This window comes from Humulus lupulus, chromosome 2 (genome assembly GCF_963169125.1).
Source record: "Humulus lupulus chromosome 2, drHumLupu1.1, whole genome shotgun sequence".
NCBI classification, from domain to species: Eukaryota; Viridiplantae; Streptophyta; class Magnoliopsida; order Rosales; family Cannabaceae; genus Humulus; species Humulus lupulus.
In genome coordinates this window covers 108,605,483-108,618,680 of record NC_084794.1, presented here as the reverse complement: position 1 = coordinate 108,618,680, position 13,198 = coordinate 108,605,483, and the positions used below count along the sequence as shown (strand labels likewise).

At 31.3% G+C, this 13,198-nt stretch overlaps 1 protein-coding gene across 1 annotated transcript; it reads right to left on the bottom strand.

Annotated features, from left to right (window-relative positions):
- Window positions 1-635: 635 nt before the first annotated feature.
- On the bottom strand, window positions 636-4,687 carry LOC133818348 (nudix hydrolase 2-like). The gene is made up of 9 exons (XM_062251147.1): window positions 4,429-4,687; window positions 3,616-3,830; window positions 3,445-3,510; window positions 3,162-3,299; window positions 2,357-2,434; window positions 2,215-2,265; window positions 2,074-2,108; window positions 1,842-1,950; window positions 636-1,273 (listed from the first exon to the last, which is right to left on the bottom strand). The coding sequence occupies exons 1-9, from the start codon at window positions 4,568-4,570 to the stop codon at window positions 1,058-1,060; spliced, it is 1,050 nt and encodes a 349-aa protein (XP_062107131.1). The 5' UTR covers window positions 4,571-4,687; the 3' UTR covers window positions 636-1,057.
- Between the last annotated feature and the right edge of the window lie 8,511 nt (window positions 4,688-13,198).

The following is a 13,198-nucleotide window of genomic DNA, read 5'->3' as shown; positions in this document are numbered from 1 at the left end:
TGAGTTAAAGCTTAGAAAGTAATTTTCTAGAGTTTCAGTACAAAAATTGTGCATGAAAGTAAATGACTACAGTCCAGGTATCTATAGACCTGATTTCAAATTCTCTTCCCCGCAATTTTAGGGAGAAGTTACATAAATATCTCATTTGAATTCAAAATACAAATTAATCAGTTAATGAGTAAATATCTAAACAAATCCCTATAAAAGAGGAATCGTTTACTTAAATACTGCTTCCGACACATTTTCAACGCACTTTCGAACTGATCTTTCTATACTCTTCGAGCTGAAGTGGTCTAATGCTTATTAATATTATTATTAACGATAATAATATCTGGAACTGAGCTTAGTATAGTATTTTCCAAACATTCTTATTTACTTAAAAAATAGGGTATAACAAAAATAAGTAAATGTGCAATTAATCGTTGTTTTTATTTAGTATATATATTATATAAATAAATTTCAAAAACCTATATTTTTTAAGGAAAAAAAATACTTTGATTTTAAAAAAAAAGAGAGAGAGAGAGCAAAACGGGTTAATAAAACATGAAAATTAGTTATTTTTTAAAAAATTTACTCTAAATTTGATTCTAACACTACAAATAATAACTTAACTCAACTATTTAATAGAATTATCATAATAATAAAATAATAATAATAATTACTACAACTTCAGCATTTGAATTACAAACTTAGAATGCCAATTCATTTATTTCCTCATATGGATCGCACAAAAGAGAAAAAAAAACTTATACCCTATTTAAATTACTTTGAACTGAAGAGAACAAACTGGTTTAGGACACGACCCTTGACTCCCAACACTTATTACAAGATATGAGATCAGAGTCAAGACTTTAGTACAACTGAATGTATTTGGCATTTTTTCACAAAGTACACATGGAATACTGGACATAACTGAAAAAATACATATCTATATATCTTATGAATAAAGTAAACATGAGGATTTATTCTGTTATTTCTGCATTCTTGAATAAACTGTGGGAGACGTATAGACCATTGTGGTATAGTTATCCTATACTGAGATCTGTACAGTAAATCATTAGTTGGAGTGTGAAATACCCGAACGAAGTATGTTGTCGAGATACTGGTGGTTAAAGTACAAATAGGTTGTTTTGCCAGAAGCTGTAGTTGTAGCCTGTGGACAGAAGCCGCTGTAATCGGTATCTGTCTTTGCCAAGCATATTTTTGAAACTAAACTGAAGAGCTCATGGTTTCGGATAAATGGTTGGGCTGCATACTCTGCAACTGGCATCCACTGCAGAAAACATATCAAAACAAAGAGAACAAGTCAATTCTCATTCTTTTTCCTTTTCTACTTTCCCATTTACTCAACTAAGTCAATTATCATAAGAAAGGGCTAATTCATGCATTAACCTCAACTAAGAAATAACATTAAACAACTTCATGGTTTTGTCATCTTAAAGGGTTTCATCAATATCTAGTACTGCATACTTTCATCTACAACTTTTATGTTTTGAACTCCACAAACAGAAAATTCTGGTTTTTACATTCATCCAAGTTGCAATAGTAATCTATGGGACCAATTTAAACTGAGTTCATGAGCATCATCACTCATGAAACAGGAAAACTTGCTATAGCCTGCTGTAAGAGCTTATGATGTCCCTAATCGGATGCAAGTGCAGAGGCCAACAGAGAGGTTTAGTTTATTTAATGTCTTTTGTAACAAGAGAAATCGCACTAAAATGCAAAAGTAAAAGTAAAAGGAGACAAGGAGTCTAGAAATGGGCATCAAAAAAAAGGCTAGTGCAATTTTATAAAGAAGCAACTGTAAAGTTCGATGATTGATTGTCACCAGAAATTACCTTGGCATCATCAATTTCTACAATCTGCTTCTGAATCTCATAGGATTGAGGTTTTAACATGCAAACAAAGAACATATCCGACTTGTTGAAGAATGACTTGTGGCTTTGCCTGAAAAAAGATCAAAACAAAACAAATGAGTAAAACTGGGAAAGGAGATGAGGTTCATATAGTTGCAGTGCACAAAAACAACTGTAAAGGTTTAGTCAATTTGTGAGTGAGAAAGTTCCCTACCTAAATGCTAAAACTTCCACAAATTCCGTGTCAACCTAATGCAAAATAAAACCACGAGTCTTAGATTCACAATTGAATGAGATAGGCTGCACTGAAAAAGCATATCCACTTGGAAACAGAAATTGCAATTTTGTAACTTACTCCTGTCTCTTCTTTCACTTCTCTAATTGCGGCGTCACAAATATCCTCACCCTGTGGATGGAAATTCTCAATCCATGTTCAACAAATATATTTATAAGAATTTAAAAATAATACCATAAAGGGCACAAGTTTATGTACTCACTTCATTAACAACACCAGTAGGGTACTTCCAAAGCCCTGAACCTTTAAACTTGCCGTTTCTTTCCTGAACTACAAGCACCTACAAAAAGAAAACATTTAAATTCAGATGACAATTATACTAGGTCATTGTATCAGTGAATCTTTAACTCAAGTACTTAATTAGTGAAAGCAGTTGAAAGCATACAAGTGTATCAATTCCTAATTATGAACTTATATAAGTACCAGTATATCAACTAAAAGAAGCATCAAACATGCGTCTGGTATTGAATTTAAAATTAAAGTTGAAACAAAAGTACAGGTTTTTGGGCTCTAAAATCCACATTCAGAATTAGAGGTAAAGAAGTGGGGTTAAAACCCCTTTACCATATTACGTAAGAAGAAAAACCAATGTGGCCAGTTGTTCCAGGACATTGCACTGATTTATTTGGTTATGGAAGACAGATATTTCAACCGTATGATGGTCTATCTGGTTGGACAGGAATAAGAGAATTTTTTTATGAAACTGAATGAAAAATATGATATCCTTAAGGGATAAAATAAACTTTGGGATCGCCATGTAGCTTTTTGATGTAAAAGATTTTGAGGGAGTTCTGTTTTCTGATTCTGTGAGGAATTAGCATCTTGAAATTTTGTTTTGATGTGGACTTCTTGTCCACTTTTAAAGATGTCTTTATCTCCCTTTTAATACAAGTTTTAAAACTTAGAAAAAGAAAATAATATCATGAACAACTCGTGCTTTGATGCCATATGTCCAGGAACACAACAAGAATTAGTATTAGTATCAAATGGGCAGGGGGGGGAAGCACCTCTCTATTATCGTTCATAACAAAAGCACCAATTCCAAGTCGATGAGAAGCATTTGCTGGCAGAGTATCAACAGTTTCAGGAATCCATTTGACTAACATTAAGTAATCTGGTTCAGCATGATGGTATTTAAATCCTTCCTGCAAAACAAACATGAAACAAGGATCATTAGGCAAAATAGAAGAGCTACCAAGAAAATATGACTCAAAATTATATTTGCAATACAAAAATGAATAGCATAATTCATGTTAGCAAATAAACTATTAAGAAATTATTTAAGTTCACCTTCACAGCAACTTCAACAAGAATAGATAGCTCAATAGGCAGTTTGATCCAAACACCTTTCTTGTCCTGTATAGATTACATATAGAAATTGAGCTCATTTATAATAAAGCAATTAAAGGGAAAAAAAGAGAAAAAAAAACTTGGAATCATCAAATGAAAAGGACAGCGTACTTGCAGCCTCCATTGTGATAAAGAAGCACTAAGCCGAGCAGAAAATTCCTGGGAATCCATAGGTTCTTTCAACTCAATACGAACTCCGCCATGTAAATCCTCAGCTGCGTTAAGTAATTCAACTTGAATTTCTGACATGGTTTCTTTTGCAAAAGCTAAGGAATTTGTGGAAGCCGACTTGGATTGAATCAAGAATGATAGTTTATTTTTAGGATCTGAAGAGATACAAATCAAAGACTTGACTCAGTCTTTCTGAATAATCTTGCAGCGTGAAGGAAAAGTCAAGTCTTTTAATTATAATTGATGGTACATGACTTTATCAAAGTGAAAGATAAAGTAATATTTATCTGTTTCTTTTTGGCGTCCAATGGAAATCTTCCTTAACAAAAGAGAAAGGAATGAGAAAACAGCACATCCACAAACAAAAGCAGATTTTCACATCACCCCATTTCATCCTTGAGCCTATACAATACTACCCATTAACACAACTGCAAAATCTGTAATTTTCCCTCAATCCAATCAAGATACTAAAATGAAAACCCATTACGTCCAAGAATAATATAAAATAGCGGGAACCGGAATTTCATTTTAGAATATATTTCTGTAAAATGCAAAGAGTCAGCTCTGTCTTCAATAGAAACTCCATTGAAATGGGTACGGTACCGAAACCTTTCCGCATTTTTGGGGACTGATCAATTCGTTGGTTTAAGTTTTAATGCAAGAACTATAATGTTATATTATATTGAGGGCAATTTCCATGACCATAAAAAATAAAAAAAAACAAGCTAAAAAATTATAAAAGCGTGTACATACATATACATATACCTGTGGAAAATGGTCCAATAAAAGATCTCTTTGGAAGTGGCGGAATTATACGAGAAGATGCTGTTGTTGTGAAGCTTTTAGAGTTGGTCAAAAGGTAAGGGAAGATCTTGGTAGCTCTGATTCTCTGCATTAAGCCCAGCTATTTATTAGTATTCAAGTCTCGTTAACGTGTGATGTTTTGTATAAGTTAACGAAACTAGGTTCCAAGAAGCAGAATTTATACTGATTGAAAGGTCTTTTTTCTATGTCAATACGAGGAACATGATCCTCCATTTCCTGGAAAAATAAATAAATAGGGAACTTTGAAAGTAAGACATAAATTAATACACAAATTACTAGGTAAGGAACAATGAATTAAGGTACAAATTAGTATAGAAATGCATCTATTACTTCCTCCATATTTCACATCATCATTTTATTCTCTCGTGGTTAGACTAGGTTTAAAATGATGACTAATTCTTAATAATATTGACTAATTTATAGTTAAACCTTTGACCATATTAAGGCGAAAATGTTTAGAAAGAAGGGGAAGATGAGCCTGAGGTATATGTTTCCGTTCAACTTAACTTGTCTGCTTATGTTTCAAAATTAAGGAAATTTTACATTATTGTGTAAGTAAAAATATAATCCAAAATGCGCAATAAAACAAACTTAAGGTATCAAAAAAAAAATTAATTATATTATTTCCCATTTCCTATTTTCTCATAAGACCACTCAAAGTAGAAGATGTAAAATATCTATATGTAATTTCAAAATTTATATAAAAATGTCCAAAAATACACTCTATCACGCTCGGTCTCTTTTCTAAATTTAGAAATTATTATTCATCTTTCAAATATTTTTTAATAATATCTCTTTTCAATCTCATTTCTTATTATTTTTTTTTTATAGGAATGAATATTATTATAGGAAATTTCTTTGGTAAGAAATTTAAAAAGAGCCCTACCGGTGGGGCTCTTTTGTATTCTCAACCCATGAACAGTTTTCGGCGCGATTTTTGTTATGACCATGTATATTGTAGTTATTTAGAGCATCCTGCAAATTTTCAGAAAATTTCGAATAATTTACAGTACCGAAAACTAGTTTAAAAACAGGTTGTTGCACGAGTGACTAATTTTTTTATGCGCGTGGAAAATAGCATGTTTAAACCTAGTTTTCGGCACTGTAAATTATTCAGAATTTTCTGAAAATTTGCAGATGCTCTAAATAACTACAATATATACACAATCATAAAAAAAATTGCGCCGAAAATTGTTCACGGGTCAAAAATACAAAAGAGCCCCACCAGTAGGGCTCTTTTTGAAGTCGCTACCATAGAATACTCCATTATTATATATACTTTTATATATTATAAATATAAGTTTAATACTATACATAGTATTAAAGCTATATATATCTAGGATAATTTTTCTATAGGTGCTTCACTTTAAGCCCTACCGGTGGAGCTCTCAGTGTTTCTCGACCCGTAAACAATTTTTTGCACGATTTTTTTTTATGACCATGTATATTGTAGCTATTTAGAGCATCCTGCAAATTTTCAGAAAATTCCAAATAGTTTACAGTACCGAAAATTAGGTTCAAACATGTTGCTTTCCACACACATAAAAAAATTAGTCAAGTGTGCAACAACATGTTTGAACTTAGTTTTCAATACTGTAAACTATTCGGAATTTTCTGAAAATTTGCAGGATGCTCTAAATAACTACAACATACACGGTCATAAAAAAATCGTGCCGAAAACTGTTCACGGGTCGAGAACACTGAGAGCCCCATCGGTAGGACTTAAAGTGAAGCCCCAACAAAAGAAAATGAAGTATAGACTACGAAAAAAATATTATTTTTAATATATTTTTACATATATATATATTATTGGGGAAATTCTCTTATAGGGGCTTCACTTTAAGCCTACCGGTGAGGCTCTCAGTGTTTCTCAACCCATGAATAGTTTTTCAGTGCGATTCTTTTTATGACCGTATATATTGTATCTATTTAGAGTATCCTGCAAATTTTCAGAAAATTATGAATAGTTTATAGTACTGAAAACTAGGTTCAAACATGTTGATTTCCACACGCATAAAAAAAATTAGTCACGCGTGCAACAATATGTTCGAACTTAGTTTTCGATACCGTAAACTATTCGGAATTTTTCTAAAAATTTGCAGGATGCTCTAAATAGCTACAATATACACGGTCATAAAAAAAAATCGCGCCAAAAACTATTCATGGGTCGAGAACACTGAGAGTCCCACCAGTAGGACTTAAAGTGAAGCTCCTATAGGAGAATTTCCCTATATTATAGTATATATATTATTATTTTATAACATATATATGTTAGGAAAATATATATTTGCCTCAATAGAAATGGTAAGATAATACAACTCTATGCAATAATATTACAAATAAATATAGATTGATTAAATAAAGTTACAACTCTATAACTGAAATTTACAAATAAACAAAGAAAAGGAAGAAGATGATGAAGAAGAAAAGAATAGTGAGAATACAACTCTAAGCAAAAGATTACAAGTAAAATGAAGGTGTTTGAAACAAAAGAAGATTACAACTCTTAAACAAAATATACAAGTAAATAGAACAAGAGAATAAAAAGAAAAGCAATAGAATAAAATGATGAACATAAACACAAGTAAACCCTCACTTACACAACCTAAGTGAAGAAGGTTGGGGATCACCAACTTGAACAATGTTTAAAACATTTGTCCAAAAGATTATTTTCCCCTAACTCAAGCACTAAGGGATCTCTCTCAGATATTTGAAATGCTTTCTGGAATTATCAAGCCTTAAGGTGTTTCTAGCCAAGTGCTCTAATGGATAGAAACGTTGTGTCTTACAAGTGAGCTATAGACTCCTATTTATAGAGTTTAAAGACACTATTTGAATTTCAAATTCCACCAACCCCATGGCTGTTACCAATGTTTAATTGGATTAATATGGAATTAAAAATGAGATTTGGGAGTTATTTGGGTTTTTTTGAGTCGTTCAACAAAGATTGAAAAAACTGAAAAATTGGTCAGTTTTTGGCCTGTGGCCGCGGCCACTAGTCTCTGTCCCACAGGCCGCGGCCACCGACCAATTTCAGCACTTAAAAATGTGTTATTTTTCCAAACAGTTCCAAACCCTCCCAAATGATTTTGTAACTTCCAAACACATTATTGGGGTTAAAATCATATCTCTTACAGCCATTTCACATATGGCTTTGATAGACCCAAACCGGGTATGTTTTAAATATTTATGCTCGCAAGCGCACGAATCGTATTGTTAGAATAATGTTTGTGTAAGCACGAGGTCGAACCCAAAGGAGTTGTCTAAAATCGAAAAGGAAACTATTTTAAACCAAAATTAACAAATTCTAACCTAGCTCCAAAGATTGAAAAGATTTTTGAATAATGAAAATACAATAAAAGACAATAATATAAAAATTAAAGACAATATATATAAATATAAATTAAAAGTAAAAGTAAAAATCAAGATAGTAAAAGAAAGATTATTAAGGATTAGAATCTACAAAATACAAGTTCAATAATATTTATAAGTACATTGATTCCCAAGCTTTAATGATAGTTAAAATAAATCAAACTATCATTTTCCAAATAGATTTATAATTTTAAGCACAAATTACTTCTAAAAAGATAGGATTTTTCTTCACTTTTCAAAATTATAATTTCAAAGCATTTAGTGTAAATCAATATAATGAAATAACAAATAAATCAATGAACATTATTTATAAGGCAAAACATAATATTTTTGTTCTAAGCATGGATGTGTACAATTTAATGACACATCTTACACAAAGAATATTATGTTTTTGCACTAATGAAGAACAAAGTGTAAATATATGCTAACAATCCAAAATACATGATATTTATGATGAAATAAGATATTTGAAGAAGAAAATTCCATAAACTTTGTTGCACAAAATGAGAAATCAACATATAAAATAAATATTATCTAGTTACATATTGTTTCATCATCACCTTAATAATCTTAAAAAGATTAGAAACACATAACCAGAATAGCAAATACAAACTAAAAATTACAAACATAAATAGGAAAATTTGGAGGAGAAACCCCCAAATTTTTCCTCTAAAAATACATAGAAAATAACCAAAAAGAAAAAGAAGATGAAGAGAATAGAGATGTTTTGAAATGTGTAGAATTTTTGGTATGGTAACCTCCCCTCCAAAATGGACACCCCAAATCCCTTATTTATAGCCAAAAATGATGATTAAAATAATCAATTTAAATTAATTTAATTAATTATAATATGGCAAATAGGGGTAAATTATAGGGTGTAATGATGATGTTTTGGGGTAAAAATATGTAGAAAGTGAGGTAAAAATATGACATTTTTAGACAAGGGAACATAAGGCAATTTATGGGCTCAAGAAAGTTGGAAGCATGCATGGGTGGCTGGTGTGTTGGGCTGGAGGCAAGGTGTACGGACTGGGCCAGGCGGCTGGGAAATGGGGCCAGGCGCTGGGGGCTGTTGGTGGTATTGGGGCTTAATTGTGTTGGCAGCTGGAGGGAAACATGGGTTGAGTTGAGGAGCTGACAGCTGGCTGGGGCGTAACAGGAGGAAGAGGCATTTGAAGCAGGCGTGGGTGACTTGGGTGCTGGCTGAAGGATGGCAGGCGTGGGCCTGGGCCTTGGAGCTGGAGTGTGCTGGGATGTGCCAGGCTGGCTGGGCTTGACATTGGGCTTCGGTGGGCTAAGGGTGTCAAGAGGAAAAAAACCACATCTCATGCTATTTTCTTTCAAATTTGCCACTTGTTTTCTTTCTTTTCTTTATTTTTCAAAGCCCAAAAAATACAACTTACTCCCTACAAAATAAACATAAATTAAATCAAATTCAAATATTTTCAATTATAAAATAAATCAAGCTAATTCTTTAAAAATATTAATTATAACTTAATTTATATTTAACACTTAAGCTTAATAATATAACATTTTTTTACCACAAATTAAACTACAATAATTCAAATAATTAAACTACAATATATTACAACAAAATAACTATAAAAACACACAAAAATATATAAAATCAAAAGAAGACTAATAAATTCAAAATTACTTAAAAACTTAATAAATCAATTAAAAACTCAAGAATTAAGCAACAATTAGCACATAAAAAGTGGTAGGTTAACTCTATTTTGTAGAGTTATCATGCTTTATGAAATTCATCTCAATATTGTGTAACAACAAATTTACACAATAAATAGTAATATTTGGAAGTTACAAATTTGTAACACCAAATATGTTACATTATTTGGATATATCTCATATATCAAAATATTGTAACTCTCTATTATATGTTACAATATGTGACACTCTTTGTCACATTTATTTAATCTAAAACATTATATTATAATATAATATAATACTACATTATATTATAAAATAATATAACAATATATTTAGGACAATTCTTTTATAGGGGCTTCACTTTAAGCCCTACTGGTGGGGCTCTCAGTGTTTCTCAACCCGTGAATAGTTTTCGGCGCGATTTTTTTATGACCGTGTATATTGTAGCTATTTAGAGCATCCTGCAAATTTTTAGAAAATTCTGAATAGTTTACAGTACCAAAAATTAGGTTCAAACATGGTAATTTCCACGCGCATAAAAAAAATTAGTCACGCGTTCAACAACATGGTTGAACTTAGTTTTCGGTAGTGTAAACTATTCAGAATTTTCTGAAAATTTGCTGGATGCTCTAAATAACTACAATATACACGGTCATAAAAAAAATCGCGCCAAAAACTGTTCACGGGTCAAGAACACTGAGAGCCCCACCGGTAGGGCTTAAAGTGAAGCCCATGTAGGAGAATTCCCCTATATATTTATTGTAATGAAATGTATACAATTATGCGTATATAATATGAAGTTTATATTGTACGTTGCTTTTAATGCAATAGGAAATGGGCATTTATTTAATCCCTACGGGATGCATACTTTCCCCATGGGTACGGGGATCCGCTCCTAATGTGGCGAGGAATCCCAGTCCAAATAAGGCATGGGGCGGGGATGGGGATAGTTTTCAATCTCCGAATGTTAAATAGGGTGGGGGCAGGGATGACATTCTTCATCCCAACGAGGCCCCGTTTAAATTATTATATATATTTTATATGTATTTTATATTTTTTTTGATGTGTTATTGTAATATATTAGTGACTTTATTAATATTTTAAATTTTATTTGGAATCATGTATAATATTTTAATTTACATATAATTTACTATTTTATTATAAAATTTTAATATAAAACTAATTTTTTTAAATGGGTTCTACGTGGTAATTCCCAGCTCAATAGGGAATTTCTCACCCCATCCCTGATAGGGAATAAACGAGAATAGGACAAGAACGGAGATTAAAGTTATAAATGAAGAAAGGGTAACAAAGCACTCCCTCACCTCCTCCCTCACCTCCTTTTGAGTTTGAGATCCCTCACATGAGACAAAAATAAATTATGTGTAGATGCAGGTGACTTTTCATTCTTTCACCTTCTACAAGTTTTTTTAACCGAATAGTACAATTTTTGATGATAGAGAAATTATTTTTTTAACTGGTTTATTTTATTTTTTTAGTTAAAATACAATTTTAGGGGTAGTAGTGTAAATTTCATAAATTTGATATTTTTTGAGAAGTATTTACTTTGAATAAAGTTGTATTCACATAGATAAAGTATATATTATTTAGACACGGCTGGAAGAGCTTCTTCATCAAGCTACGTCGACAATTTATTGATGTATACACACAAAAAAGGAGTAATAAATATAAATGTATTATCAATTAATAGAAGACTTCGTTTATAAAAAAATAAATTGATAGACGTCTTAATAAAGGATTTAATATAAACTAAACTGCTATTGTGACATGCGTATATTCAATTTGACTAAATATTAACATATTGTATGGATATAATAATAATAATATATATATGTACAAGGTATATCTATAGTAAATTAATAATATTAGGGAACAATTGTGTAGCAATACTTCACTAACTCTTTGTGTTATTATTGTATGACATGTTTTATATATATTAAAAAATATTGTACAAAATAATTTTTCCAAACGTCTTTTAAATATGAACCCTCAATTTTGCATTCAATTAATATAATGTATATAAAAATTAGTTAGGAAAAATAAATGAATTTATGTCTCAGAAAGAGAAGTGACTTATTTTCTTTTAGTTTATTATCCTCTTATTTTTTTAATTAGCTTTTATTCACATTCTGTCTTTTCTCTCCAAAATAATTACTTAATTATTTTTAAATATATGTTTGTTATAAATTGAGATATTTGTGGTTAAGGTAAGTTATTTTTTTTATCTGCGAAAGTACATTTCATCCATATTTTATTATAGTTGTTTATTTTGCCAATAAGTCCACCACGTGCTGTTAAATTTTTTTATAACCTTAGTATTTTTGCCGCAAATATCTCATAACTTTAGTATTTTTGCCGCATATATTAAATTAGGTACTTTCACCACAAATATTAATTTAATTTGATACTTTCGTCAACATATCACAAACATACTTAGCAGTTTGAACAAATAGCTGCAACAAAACATGGACAAAATGTACTATTGCTGACAAAATAATAACTTGGGTAAGTACTACAAACGTAATAATTTGAGTATTTTCGCTACAAATATCCCTTATAAATTTATACAAATATCCTTACTTGTTATTTAATAATAAAATTTTATTTCTTGACATACCATATATATCTTAATTTTTTCACAAACATGAAAATAAAAAACATTGTAATTTACTAATTTTTAGAAAGTTGGTGAGAAGAGGAAAAAAAAAAGGGGGTGCCAATAGAAAAACCCTTTTTAAATTGACATGATATGGTGCAATGTAAAATAAAATTAAAGGAAACTTATTGACGTGGTTTTTCGCCAACAGTGTATTAAGAAATAATAAGAAAAATTAGTGCTTAATAGTAAACCGTAATGAAAAATAATATGAATTCATTCAAGAACACAGAACTTTTACGTGGTTCAGTGGTTAAAATCCACCTAGTCCAAGAGTCAATTTTATTGTTGTTTCTCTCTCTATTTTAGCAGAGTTTTGGTATTACAGAATAATGGTCCCCTTTCCTGTCCAATATTCCCAGTATTTATAAGGGAATTCCATGGATAGGTTTGTGTAACCACGTGAGTCAATCACGCATTTACATAATGATTACATTTAATACAGATAATTCTCATTTATATTGGGATATGATTTGATAATAGAATAAACAAATTCCCGCTATCTCGGATAATAAATATGACAACCTGGTCATAAATAAACGTATAAAGGGATCCTGAGTCTCTAAGGATCCGCGGGTATGCAATATATACTAGAATTACCACGAGCTGGATATCTCCTCCAAGCTCGTGCTTCGACAGCTATTTAAAATTATGAGCTCGTGCTTCACAGCCATTGCATCCTTAGTTCGAATAAACTCAGGACGCCTTACACCACGTATGACCATTATGAATCTCGAGTTGCCCACATGGATAATAAGCAGATATCATTCTCCTTGGCTATTTCTTCGTATGTTTATCTGCCAGCTGTACCCAAGCTGATTGCATGGACTCATGCTAAAACAGGGTACAACATTTGCCCTCCAAGCTCCTGCTCGTGTATGATGTCGTCACTTTCTGACCTACACAGTAGGGGCTTTTAGACTTTTGTTACATAAAACTATGCCTGCCTACTACTCGAGTACTGGACACGTGGTGTACCAC

What these genes read in the sequence shown, in the direction of transcription:
- LOC133818348 (XM_062251147.1), bottom strand. Translation starts at nt 4,570, where the DNA reads ATGCAGAGAATCAGAGCTACCAAGATCTTCCCTTACCTTTTGACCAAC. An exon ending in TTCCACAGGTATATGTATAT is followed by an intron (nt 3,831 to 4,428) that starts GTATGTACACGC and finishes GTATCTCTTCAG; the next exon opens with ATCCTAAAAATAAACTATCA. An exon ending in TATCACAATGGAGGCTGCAA is followed by an intron (nt 3,511 to 3,615) that starts GTACGCTGTCCT and finishes TAATCTATACAG; the next exon opens with GACAAGAAAGGTGTTTGGAT.